Source organism: Cyprinodon variegatus, unplaced genomic scaffold (assembly GCF_000732505.1).
Source record: "Cyprinodon variegatus isolate N-32 unplaced genomic scaffold, C_variegatus-1.0 Scaffold916, whole genome shotgun sequence".
Taxonomy (NCBI): domain Eukaryota; kingdom Metazoa; phylum Chordata; class Actinopteri; order Cyprinodontiformes; family Cyprinodontidae; genus Cyprinodon; species Cyprinodon variegatus.
In genome coordinates, this window is record NW_015151369.1 from 47,257 (window position 1) to 61,352 (window position 14,096).

The following is a 14,096-nucleotide window of genomic DNA, read 5'->3' on the forward strand; positions in this document are numbered from 1 at the left end:
ATTTACTTGAACTGCAGAAAATAATTAATGAACATAAAGTTGTGAAATTGTTAGTTTAAAGTATATTTAAGAGGCAAGTATTTTAGTAGTGTCCATTCTGCTTTACTTCAACTCTCTAAAAAGCACCAGAATGTAGAAAATAATGTATATTGTGAGAAAAATGTTCCACATAAATACAGATCACTTATTGTTACTCAGTAACATTTACTCTGCTATAAAAATTCTACATTTTGCCACTTTTTTCAGTTAAATCCTCTGAAAGCCTCCAACCTATAGCTGCACCTATCCTCTTTTAACCCAGACAGGGTTTCCTGACCAAATTATTTCAAAATCTCACCCCAAGGTTTTGTATTTTAATACTATCAGTGGTTTCTGCTATGAAAATGCGAAAGTGGTGATATTAACCCCTTGACACCCATTGTTGCAAAAAGCATAGATATATATTTGGCCTTCAAGGTATAAGAAGTACATTAAGTTGAGAGGTGCCAACTGAAGGCCTAGGTAACATATGCACCGGCCACCACTGTGTACACCTGATCATCTATTAGGAGTGGCCTATATGTGACTCACTCACTCACTCACATTCACATTTATTCTCTCTCTCACTCACTTACTCATTCACTTACTTACTCACTCACTCACTCACTCAAATACTCTCACTTTGTGAGTTATGTTCATATTCACCTCCTTTATGGGCGTGTGATTTAACTCTTTATTGACGTTTCTAACATATATATATTTTTTAAAACCACCATATTAGGATGTGTTTTGTCAAGTAAGATTTATCGCAATATTTGACTTCAGTATTTCAAAACTCCTGGTTACGGCCCTGTCTGGAACCCACACAAATACAACAATCAAACCCATATTAATTTATTCTGAATAATGTATGAAATATTTCTACTAAAATGTCCATTGATTATATTTTAAACTTAATAATGCAGAGCTTGCAGATCCTATCTGCTCAGCTACTTCCTTTGCGCATGCGCACATGGGGCAACACACGGGCTGCTAAACTGGTCAAACAGCGGGTGTAAAAATGGTAGGTGACCAAAATAAACACAAACCCAGGCACTGGCCTTTTTTGCCATCAATGTTTATGTACCAAAAATGATGGGATAGTGTCGAAGCGCGCGGCGTGTGTAGTGTTATTCAGCTCCCAGTGCTCAGTTAATGGTTTTCGCTTCTGTTTTCAGGGAAGGTCAGTTGATATTTTGAGAGCAGCTAGCAGAATTAGCCACACGTCCCTTTTTGGCAGTCTAGTAACTTCGTCTGCTAGCAGGTCAAACACTGGACCTCAAACTCAGGCTGGGTGGTTTGGGTAAAATCTCGGCTTATTTATAACCACACTGACACTTTTCTCCGGATTATATCATCTCCTGGTTGTTGTCAATACATTCAGGCTAACTCGGCTAACGTTAGCCTGTGTTAAGTTATTAGCTGGGATGTAGGTAAAGCTAACTGAAATGTGTCCTCATGATAATCTGGTTATTAAGAAAAGGCAAACACGTTTCAGTTCAAGCCTGAATCCTGTTTTGAAATGAATAAAGATGTCAGGAGGTTGATTAGCAGCTTGTTGAAGTCAACATTTAGTCCTCGCTTCCTGGAAATATTGCTCTGCAGGGAAGAGTCCAGATGATGCAGCTGGTGGAGATTTTTCCCTTCAGCTGGATCAGTTTGTTGATTCATTGAGTTTAAGTTAAGTCCATCGTGTAAAGTTTGAAATATTAGATATAAAAACAATGTAAATATTATATACCCTGCAGATAGATGGATGGATGTGGTCAACCTTAGATTATGCTCAATCTGAAATTTATACAAAAGAGCTAATCTGTGCATTTGACCTTCCAAACTACTTTTCTTTGACAGATACTTAAATAATTATTAGCATTATAGTTTATCTAATTTCTGCCATGCGGTTTAGTGGAATAGCTACCCCTGCATTGAAATTAGATGCATGGTAACCCTAAATAAAAATACCACACTATCTCATATTAATCGCAGGATTTAAATCTGAAATTTCAAACATAAATTGACTATATTCACAGCTTTCCAGCTAATAGCTTGCAAATTTTAGATTTTAAAACGTTTTCTATTAATAAGAATGACGGCGAATTAGGAAAAGTGTTGTTTTCTTTCAGTCAGCTGTCAGGAATTACACTGCAACAGGTGGAAAAGCAGTGCTTCTCTGCTAGCTAGTCCATACAGTTGAAGAGCACAGCCATCCACCCTGTAGTGTGTGTGATTTCTTACATTATAAGAGCTTTAAACTGAGGAAAACCATGTGCTGAAGTATTTTACTAGTTTTAAAACATAGTGTCTAAGGACTTGAGCTTTTCTCTGAACTTAAATGACCGGTTTAAATGTTCTAATTGCTTGCCCTCTGCTCAGTTTTTCCTGTAACCTGCACTCTTTGATTTATTTATTTTTATGTTTCACAGTATTTTTGGCACATTGCTTCTATTACACTCCAGACTTGTTGCATCTGTGGCTCCTTGCGATGGCATCTTATTTCCTTGCTCATGTTACATCTGTGGCTGTAGTTATCTGAGGGGCCCTGTACAGCATGTGATCTCAGTATCCACAACATCTCTCCTCAGAAAAAGCATGTGTTGCTCTCCCACAGCGCATAATTACAATCTTGTTTAAATGTCTTTTCTTTTTCTTTTTTTGTCGGTGTCACTGACTAACCTTTTTAGCATATGAGCATCTAAGGGATTTTTGTCCTGCTGAATGTATTTCCATGTTTACAGCTCGCTGTATATTTTCATTTTTGTGTCTTTCTGTGTTGGTTTGTTTTCCGTCTTGTCCGGTCTGATGGCTCTTGTGTCTGACCGCCCCTGTCTCGTGTTTGCACAGCATAAGCTGAAGTCTTCGCAGAGGGACAAGGTACGGCAGTTCATGTCCTTCACACAGGCTGGGGAGAAGACAGCTGTTTACTGCCTCACACAAAATGACTGGAAACTAGAAGTTGCGACGGACAACTATTTTCAGAACCCAGAGCTTTACTGTAAGGAATCCATGAAAACCTCGGTGGACCGGAAAAAGCTGGAACAGCTTTATAACCGTTACAAAGGTAAGCTTAATAACTGCTTTAGATCTTCATAGGTTTTTGTTTGTTTGTTTTCTTACTGTAATCACAAACGTCAGAGTGTTTTGTGGGATTTTATGGGATGGACAAACACACATTGGGGCATAATTGTGAAGTGGAAGGAAAAAACAAAACAGATGAGAAAAAAACAATAGTTTTTGTTTTATTCAAATTTTTCTACTCTCTTAACTTTAGATCACATTTAATGCAGCCTATCCCCTTCGTAGGTTATTATTATTTCAACCTTCATATAAATCCAGCTGCTCCATGAAGGCCTTAGAGGTTTGTTGGAGAATGCTGGTTAACAAACACAGCAGACAGGCCAGGGAGAAAGTTTTGGAAAAGCTTGAAATAGAGTTTGTTTGTTTATGCCAAGGCATGTACCAAGGCATGCCTTGGCATAAACAAACCAAGGCATGTCTGCGCTGTAGGCTGGCAGCTGGCTGAGGCTGCCAAGATTGCTATGATGACTGGATGAGCTGCAGATATCCACAGCTCAGGTGGGAGAATCTAAAAACAGAGCAAATGTAAGTTATGTACTCCACATTTCCGGCCTTTTTATATGCTTAGCCAAAACCATTTAAGGGTCTCAAGTCATATAAGACCAAATTTGTCATTTTTTTGACTGTTGGCGCCAGAGGTAGAAGTTCAATGTTCTAAACGAACAGAAACCATAAACATTCATCCATTGAATCAGTTCCAATGAAGCCTCCACAGAATTAAGCCCCTGTCACACCTTGATGATTTAGCTAGTATATGACTGAAGTACGAAAAATCTGGTAAAAATGCTGGCATAAGTTATGAGTCAGTTTTGTATAAGTTATGAGCATGCTGAAGCATACTGAAGCGCGCTAGCACACATCAACATACGTTAAATATGCTCAAACATGGGACATAAATTACAGGTAAGTTATTTGATTGTTGATATACGTTAAGTGTAAGTTACTCATAAGTCGTGGCGTCTAGCTGATCCACAACCTATGAGTAAGTTGTGCTTAACTGATGCGTAACTTATCAAGAACTTACCTCCAATGCTTAGTAATGTATTGGATGTGTTCCGGACGACCTCTGAACATGTTTCTAACTCACAGCTACTATATAACGGCGTATCGGGAGCTTTTTGATAAAAAAAGGGGTTCACAGGAGGAAACCGTCACTACTCCTCCAGACTTCATGGTGAACAGACATTCCTCAAGAGATGGAGGATCCGGTAGGGCTGAGATGGGAATACATATTAGCCGTCCTCCAACATCAGCATGATCTCATCAATTTGACTCTATTCCAGTGGTAGGGTGAGTGAGAAGGTGAGTGTCATTGGATCCTCCCTTCGTTCACTCCCACGGCAACGACTAACAAACTTCCCAGCAGACATGACGCTGAATCTGCTGCGACTTTTTTGTCAGGTGGTAAACAGCAGCTAGGTTAATACTGTGATCAAAGAAATCTTTTAATGTAATTGCTGCCCCTTCAGGAAACTGCCGTGGGACATTTCATGGGCTTCATGCTGCCGTGCGTTATGCATAAGTTAGGCTGTCGTTTGACATATGCACTGGACTCGTAATGAATACTCTATTTATACGCACAAAATAAAAAAATACATAGAAAGTTCGGCGTATGCCAGCGTTTTAGAAGATTCTAGGACGTCAGGCTTACGCTGGCTAAATCGTCAAGGTGTGACAGGGGCTTTAGGAAAACATTGGATTGCAATGCCACTATTTAATATACAATTAAGGATATTTGATTACTGTCACCATACACCCTCCCACCATTTAAATGTCCTAACCTTTCCATCCAGTTTTTAGATCCACGGGTCAAGTAGATTATTGGAAAGCGAAAGTGAAATCTGATATGTTGTGGCTCTGATTCAAATCAAAGCATATTCATGAGTTGCAAGTTACAAGACTTTAACACTGATGCTCACAGATTCTCAGGGCTGATTAAAAATCGAGACCAAACTTCAGTTTCTATTTGCTAAAAAGAATTTCACTATGGTCTATACCTTTCCTTCCACTTCACATCTCTGAGGTTTCTTCATTGTTTGGAGATTTTTGTTGTAACGTAACAAAGCGAGGCAGTTTCTGCAGAAAGCTTTAGTGATCAGCAGGCCAAAGAGTTTAACTCAGCACTCTGTCTCAATAGATCCACAGGATGAAAATAAGATAGGCATCGATGGGATCCAGCAGTTTTGTGACGACCTTTCATTGGATCCAGCCAGCATCACCGTGCTGGTTGTTGCATGGAAGTTTCACGCAGCCACTCAGTGCGAGTTCTCCAAGAAGGAGTTTATGGATGGAATGACAGAGCTGGGGTGAGTGGTATTATCAGCAGCCTGTTATATACCCCCAGTTTCATCTTGTGGTGGTTCTCGCTATAGCTCCGAAGGGAGGGAAGGCTGGTTAAATATAGATCCACCCACAGCCTGGGTACAATGTTTTCTTCAGATGACTCAATGAGAAACTTGCAAAGTTTTGCCTTTAAAGGGCTATATCTCCGGCTCTGTTGGCCAGTTTGTGTTCAGTCAGCCAGTTGTGTCATAACTGGTTGGGTTATGCTCTGTGTGATTATTTTAATATCACTCAACTGTTTTGTTTTTGTTCAGGTGCGACAGCCCAGAAAAACTGAAAGCCCTTTTGCCAAGATTAGAGCAGGAGTTAAAAGACAGTGGGAAGTTCAAAGACTTCTACCAGTTCACTTTTAACTTTGCCAAAAATCCCGGACAGAAAGGTCTCGGTAGGTGAAACGACATGGATGCCAGCCCTCAGCGTCTCCTCTTGGGCCCGTTTCTAAACAGAGCTTCCTCTCTTTTTGTATGCGTGCAGATTTGGAGATGGCTGTAGCCTACTGGAACTTGGTTCTGTCAGGAAGATTTAAGTTCCTCGATCTATGGAATAGATTTCTTTTGGTGAGTCAAAATGATGCAAACACTTCATATTCCTTTATTTATAACCTAGAATGAGGAAAATATTCTGCTATTTTAAAAGTTCTCCCACACAGAAATCATGGGAAAAGATCCAGAAATCACATTATATATGTATATATTTTTTTAACTATTTGTTTGTATGATACAGCTGCAAATTATTATTTGAATACCTGTCTATCAGCTATAATTCTGACTAGGGCTGCAACAACGAATCGATAAAATCGATAAAAATCGACTTTTAAAAGCGTTGGCAACGAATTTAATCATCGATTAGTTGTGTCGCGCGATTAATGCGTCATCCGCCGCCGTCATCCCGGGGAAGAAAAAAAAATATGGCGGAGCGAGTCAGCGCCGCAGTTGCAGTGTTGCCAACTCAGCGACTTTTCAGACCCCTCCAGCGACTATTTTTTTAAAAAGCGACTAGCGACAAATCTGGCGACTTTTTACGGTGTCACTGGCGGCTTTTGGAGACTCTTACGTGAAAGCATGCATCGTTCCTACTCTTGTCCTCCAGCGGCAGCTGCTGCCGTGGGGCGCCTCCCCCATCCCAACGCCTTTCTCCCTCTCCCACAAGAATCCCTCTCAGCGCTGCAGTCCGAGCCGCAGGATTTTAGTGAGGAGTTTACCCTCAGCGTCCAGACTGCAAATGAAGCGCGCATGCCCCGGGATTGACGGCGCAAATTGATCACAATAATTAAAATAGCCTGCGCTTTGTAAAGTGAAAAAAGTCGTAACATGCAACTTTTGTAAAAACAAATAAACATGGCACGGAAGCACCACTGTTATGACGCAGCACCTGAAAAGAAAACACGTTGGAGCCTTCAATGGCAGTGAAGAGAGCTGATCAGCAGGATGAGTAACCATGTTTGTTTCATTTTAAAGTGGGGAAACGTAAGTTAGTTTCTCAGGTAGCTCAACTGATGCTTTCCTTACCGTGTTAGTAGGTTACAGACAGTGATAAGGTTGGCTACTTATTTTACTTTTAATTTCATTTGAATTAGCTTAAGCAGCGTTTATATTTTCTTTATAAATAAATTAATTTGCAAATTATGAGGGCAAGGCTTTTAAAGTTTAAATCTTCTGGCAAAGATAAAGTAAAGAAGATCCTGCAATTTATGGAAGTAAAGCAGAATAAAATCCAGCAAGATCAGTAATATGTCAATTAATTATCTGCCACATTCCCATGTAAATATCTGTCTTTGGAGGATGTGTTTTTTAGCACCCCTAGTTCTCTCATTTTTATTCCAAATACAATTTATAATTTGAATCACAGGGCTATTTTTATCTCTATGGTTCAGTATTTTCTCAAGTAGCAACTTTAACTGCTATACTTTCCTGTCTTAAAAGGCAGAACTCTTCTAGTCTAAAAAAACCTCATTTGTTGAAATGGGGGGGCCTATTGTTTGAACCCCTTAGGGGCTTTAAAAAACAAAAATGCCTGTCTCTTTTTGCGCTTTATGAAACAAAGTACCCTATATTTTGTGGATGTACAGCTACATTTCTCATGTAAGTTTGCGTAGTTTTAAAACAAACATTTATTTTTCATATAGCACCAGTACAGTTAATGAGAAACCTGTACTTGTGTGCTTGTTTGTTCTGTCTAAAATGTTTATTTTGGAATAAAGAGGTTAATATAAAAAAAATATTTTGTGTCCGATTAATCGAAAAAATAATCGGCCGATTCATCGATTTTCAAAATAATCGTTAGTTGCAGCCCTAATTCTGACCCTCTAAGACCTGTTAGTCTGCTATTTATTACTTTAATTAATACACTAAAATGTCAGTGTTTAAAATCATGGAGGGTTCCCCTGCTTAAACTAGCACATGTCAAGGCCCGTTTTAATTTAGCCAATGAGCATTTGGATCATCCAGAGGAGTCATGGGAGAAAGTCATGTAGTCAGATGAGATCAAAATAGAACTTTTTGGTCATAATTCCAGTAACTGTGTTTGGAGGAAGAAGAATGATGAACACCATCCCTACTGTGAAGCATTGGGGTGGTAGCATCAGGCTTTGGAGATGATTTTCAGCACATGAGAAAGGATGACTGCACTGTATTAAGGAGAGGATTATGGCGGCCATGTAATGTTAGATTTTAGGGAACAACCTCCTTCCCTCAGTTAGAGCACTGAAGATGGTGGAGGCTTCCAACATGACAATGACCAGAAGCACAGCCAGGATAACCAAGGAGTGGCTCTGGAAGAAGTATAGCAAGGTGCTGGCGTGGCCTAGCCAGTCTCAAGACCTAAACCCAATAGAGAATCTTTGGAAGGAGCTCAAACTCTGCGTTTCTCAGCAACAGCCCAGAAACCTGACTGATCTAGAGAAGATCTGTATAAAGGAATGGGCCAAAATCCCTTCTGCAGTGTGAGTAAACCTGGTGGAAAAACTACAGGAAACATTTGACCTCTGTAATTGCAAACAAAGGCTACTTTACCAAATATTAACATTGATTCTCTTAGGTGTACACATACTAATTTGCAGGTGTATCATACAAATAAATAGTTAAACAATCATATATTGTGACTTCTGTCTTTTTCTTTTAGATTATGTCTCTCACAGTGGACATGACCCTACAAAGACAATTTCAGACCCCTCCACAATTTCGAAGTGGGAGAATTAGCAACATAACAGGGTGTTCAAATACTCATTTTCCTCAAAGTATAAAAATTCAATAGTTTATAAACATTGCTGAAAAGTAATGGCATTGAATGTTTAAAAACAAGACAGAATGATTTATTAAGAGGTTGATCTACAGCAACAGCAGCTTAAATAGTGTGTACTACTGTATGTAGCAGTCCTACTACATGTAATAATCAACAGAAAAATTTATACATCTGAAAGAAGGGCATAAAAGGTGTAATAACAGGGTTCAATAAGTGTGCACATTTTAAGGCTGGTATGTTTTTTTTTTGTTTTTTTTCCTTTGCATCCTATCGCTAACTTAGCATTGAGTCTGCTGTGATGGAAGTCTATCTTCCTGCCAAGTCTAGATTTTTCTAGATGAGTCGGTTCTGTTTACAGATTATCTCAAAGGCGTCGCCATGATAGAAACACCACTCAGAATTAAAAGCTCAAAACCAACAGATGTTGTGTATCTTTCAGGAAATCTGAAAAAAAAAAACTCCCAAATGAGCTAATTTAGATTTTTATCCTCCAGATAGATTGGAGTAAAACTAGCTTGATCCCTGTGGTGATAAAGAGGGATCTTGTTAAGCCTAATCTTGATCTGCGCTTCTTCTTTCCAGGAGCATCATAAACGATCCATCCCAAAGGACACGTGGAACTTATTGTTGGACTTTGGTAACATGATTGCAGATGACATGTCTAACTATGACGAAGAAGGTGAGTGTGTAACTGCAGAATATCCACAAAGCATCTCTTCTCTCTGCCTTATCGCTGTTTGATTGACGGTGTATCCCGTTCCCTCAGGTGCATGGCCGGTCCTTATAGACGATTTTGTGGAATTCGCTCGACCAATTGTTACAGGATCCAAACGTAAAACTCTCTAAACCCAATCCCGACTCTGGAAAACCAGAACATTGTTTCTTTTACAGCGACATCATAGTTTTTTTTTTAAGACTTGTACAAAAAAAAAAAAAAAGGGTGGAAAAAAAAAACCTGTAGACTTCAGAGAGAAAACAGAAGCACTTGAAACCGTCTTTCAGGGAGCTGAGTTGAGAACAACTGGCCACATTTTCCGTCTCCTTGAGACGGAGGCCTCGTACGGACATTGCCAGTTTCTCAGCGTCCTGGAGGGCCCTCCGCTCTGCTCCAGGAGGGGCGCTACAGCCTCGCCACCGGGCCAACGAGGACGCATCGCAGAGACAGGATTCACCCGCTGTGCGTCCTTTAAATGGACAGGACAGAAAAGAGCTGTGTGTTTTAAGATTCTTCCAAGTCATCTTTGTTTGGGTATATGAAGCTCTGCGTGACTGTGCATCCCATGACTCCAGCTTTGGACAGAGTGCTCGCTACACCAGCACCAACAGAACCGTTGCAGTTTTTAACTGTACATACTGTATCTAATGGGACAGATAACAAAGAGAGCTATAAGAAGAATAATATAATTACATTCAGTTTATAGATGCAAAAGATGATTGTTTAATGTACAGTAAATGCTCAGATCTCTGAACAGGGATGCCTCCATATCGTGGATGATGATAATGCTGTTGGTTTAATTGTTCGGTGGATGTCCAGTCAAGGAATTGTGAGCTCATTGAAAGCATGTTCTAAAAATCATTTTACGTCACCTCGCCTGGTTTCAGAAATAAAGTTTCACTAAAGTAAAGGCTTTTTTTTTTTTTTTATGATATTCTTCATCAAATTGAGTAAATTTGAGTTCTGGATGCGTGTACACGGGCTGATTACGAGGCGTAACAGGATCTCTAAATGTTCCAAACTGCTAAAACTTGAGGGTTTTTGTTTTTTCTTTTTATATATATATATATATATATATATTAGATTCAGGGAAAAGTGCCCTAGTGGTCTTGGTTTTCTTGATTTCCATCTGACAGTTTAAAACCAGCCCCTCTCCCACCTGTTGCTGAGGGCTGCTCATCAGCTGTGTTATTTCTAATTATCAAAATCATTTCTAATGTTTACAGAAAAAGCCAAACTCTACTGTTTAAGTATTTGCAGCTTTCCCAGGCCATCATTTGTACGAGAGTAAAGATGTTTTAAAACTGTAACTGGCAGACCGCTGAATTTTTAAATAGATGTACGTGGATCATCTTATAATTTTGTTTTTAAGTTTCCCTCAGTGATATTTAATGTAATGAGAATCTAATACCGACCCATGTCTACTTGTAAATATAATGTAGTGGAATCTCCATGGTTTCTTTAAGAAGAAAAAAAACATTTATGAAATTATTTTCATCTAATATCTCACCTCAGATGACTTTATTTAACACACAAACCTCATTTTTTTAACTCTACAGTTAACTAAGGTTGCATGGTATGCTTTTCCAGCAAGAAGCCATTATTTAGAAGTTTCTAGGTGATGACAGGATAACAGAGTAAGCCTTAAGAGTAAATGTCTGATCATTCTGTATCTGTGCAGCCCGTTGGGTTTCAGTGTTAATGCGGATAACGAACATCGTTTCAGTAGCAGAAGTATAACCCTCATCTGAGAGAGACATATAAAGCATGAGTTTTTCCATAATCCTAGATGTATTTACTGGATTTATTTGAATGAAACTAATATGGAAATGTCCCAGTGTACAACTGTGCTGCAAAGTATAAAGCAGAATAATGAGGATGCATTTATGAATAATTTTTTTTGTTTTGTTTTTTATTTTTCTCATGAGTCAGATTAGCATTGACTAAATTTATTTTGCAGGACACCTCGTGCCGCTGACATGCGGTAGAAAATGACCATGTGTCTTTAACCAGAGCTCAGTTGTTCTCAATGTTTTAATGACGTTGCTGCTTGTTCTCTTGTGTCTTTTTCCTCAGAAGAGCTGAGTGATGCTTTATTTTGTTTTTAAATAAAATGTATAATGGGCACTGCATTTTATCGGGAGCCTATGATTACCTGAAGGAAAGCACTCGGTTAATCTGTGTGTTCATAGATGCATTTATTGATTCAGACTAATCTCTGATGGAGCCAGATTTGTTTACATGAAGTATCCTTACTACACAACATGCCTTTTAGTTAAAGACATCAGACACTGATGTTTCTTTTGCAGCAGCAGCTCATTTGTGTAATTAGAAAAATGTACAGTTATCTATCACAGTTATTAGCTTTCTTTAAGATAAAGCTGAGATAAGCCATCACTGACATAATCACAGAATGTGGATGCAAGCATAAGTTTATTTTCAGCTTTGCACAATTGCACAAATGATATTTAACAGTTTTAAACTGTAAAAGAAGACGATGTTTGCACAGATGCCATAGATAACAGTTGCATATTTGCCCCTCAGTTGCTGCCTCAAGTAAATATTGTTTTAGCATCATGTTTCTGAGTAACCAAGGTAGTTTTATGTCATATGATCACAAGCTAACCACAGCTACTGTTGTATAGTGCTCTCTGTCTGCGCTTAGGAAATGACATCACACATTTTAAAATACTTTAGGAAGGTTTAAAAGCAGAGCAGGTTAACTTTTTTGTGATTATTTCAGTTAATATGTGTTTGACCACATGGGGGCATCAATAGACTACAATTTCCATCCAACATTGACAGGAAATCATTAAATATGGGGAAGATGAATCCCACACTAAATATCCCACCTTTTGTTACTGTTCAACCATAATGCATGTTTTATTTTAGCCTGTTCAAAAAAGTAAGTACAGCTTAACATTTTGGTAAAAGCTGTTATTTCAGTGCATGCAAACCTGCGTGTTTGGGGATATTGTTGAAACACAAATGTAAGTATTTTCCTTTTTATATTTGAAATTGATCCATGATTCATAATTGATGTTGCTCAACACATAAAAAAAAAACTGCATATTTTGATTTAAAAGCACTGGGTGTGTATATTGTATATCTGTAAACTCACTTCAACCAACATACCTCATCCTTTAGTGTATTTGAACTTTAGTTTTCAGGTTGTTTTCTGGTTTTGCTTTCTATTCTGAAGCAGTCCCCATAGTGGGAACACCTCATCTGTTCCTTCTCTAGGAGCAGGTTTCATATATTTTCCGTTTCACTGCTGCTTTTTCTCAACAGAACCCCGTATCCCAGAGGTTTATCATTTACACCCAAACCTAGCGTCAATGGGAAGAAGCTTTGCTGCTTTTGACCTTTAATAAGAACCACCTGTTTGTTCACAGGATGAATGGCCTCATTGACCGAACTTCCACTGCTGTTCTTTTGAATACTTTCAAGTAATTATATAGTTATTTAGGATCAGCAGCATCATGTCATGCATGCTGGTTTTTCTAATGCACTACTACACCTACAAGACCAACCTGATGTTGGATTGCTAGTAAACGAAATTAAAGTTTGTGCAACGAGAGCAAAAATCTTTGGTGCTGCAAAAATTACATTAGAAACAGGAGTTGATGTCTTATAAATGGCCCTCAAAGGTATAGTGAAGGATTTTTGCAAATTTTTGAAAAGACCCGCCCATTCCGCTTTAATAAAAATGCACATGTACAACCCTGTACCCGCTCCTGAGAGCATGCACAAGCCAATTTCTCCTTGTGTACGCTCTGTTTAAAAATTGCTGTTTGCATCGCTCTTACAAGCTTACTTTCCAAAAGAAGATTGGCAAATTTTCCACTATATCAGACTCACTGTGAGTGAAAATGGGGACGAGCACGTAGGACATCCTTACGTAAACATATCACCAGAATGATTGACAATTAGGACGACCAATTATTTTGATGATCCACCCAAAAAAAAAAACATCCGACACAATACCTTTAAAATACATTTTTTTGATATTTCAGTATTTATTGCAAAGTGAAAGACAGTAGCGCAGCAGACTTATTGATTTACTGATCTACTGTAGCAGCTGGCAAATGGTTGGAAATGTAGCTGTGGGCTTGTTGAGCATCTAGACAATTCGATGTGTACAACACTTTACCAATTATATGGATCGAAACTCACACTTTGTTACATTTTATTTGTAATAAACTTTTTGTTTTTATCCAGTTTAAAAAAGGTGAAACATATCATGACCTGTTGTTTCAGGTCCAAAATGAATCATATGTTGAAATAATGGAAAGATTAAACCTCAAAGCTGTTTACTTGAAAATAGATGTTGCAAAAAAATAAATAAATAATAAAACATGTAAAAAAATTCTGAAAAAGTTTTAAAAAACAATCCACTCGACTTTGTTTCCAAGGTTTGAAGACATTTGTAAAAAATCTAGATGTAAAAACAGAGCAGGGACAATTTTATTGGCACCATAAACATGGAAGGATGCAGCGGCCCTTTTCTTTTAGAGAGACCTTTTAGCCATTAGATGCAATATGAACCAGACAGGCCAACAGCTAACCAGGTTTTACTTTGACCTCTCCACAATGGATTTTATTTTTTTAAGAATCATACAACAAACAATGTTTCTGAATAAAAATGTCTTTGAGAGAACTTATTCTGGCTTTTTTTTTTTTTTTTTTTTTTTTTTTTTTTTTT

General features: G+C 38.3%; 1 protein-coding gene across 1 annotated transcript; it reads left to right on the forward strand.

Moving 5' to 3' along the window:
* The first annotated feature begins 983 nt into the window (after positions 1-983).
* LOC107099892 (DCN1-like protein 1) lies at positions 984-9,598 on the forward strand. The gene is made up of 7 exons (XM_015398183.1): positions 984-1,042; positions 2,860-3,076; positions 5,231-5,399; positions 5,691-5,821; positions 5,911-5,993; positions 9,259-9,355; positions 9,443-9,598. The coding sequence occupies exons 1-7, from the start codon at positions 1,040-1,042 to the stop codon at positions 9,520-9,522; spliced, it is 780 nt and encodes a 259-aa protein (XP_015253669.1). The 5' UTR covers positions 984-1,039; the 3' UTR covers positions 9,523-9,598.
* The last annotated feature ends 4,498 nt before the right edge of the window (positions 9,599-14,096 follow it).

Bases quoted from the DNA above. Each gene is read 5' to 3' on its own strand.
- LOC107099892 (XM_015398183.1), top strand. The intron at 3,077-5,230 runs GTAAGCTTAATA...CTGTCTCAATAG, and splicing joins GCTTTATAACCGTTACAAAG to ATCCACAGGATGAAAATAAG. The intron at 5,822-5,910 runs GTAGGTGAAACG...GTATGCGTGCAG, and splicing joins TCCCGGACAGAAAGGTCTCG to ATTTGGAGATGGCTGTAGCC.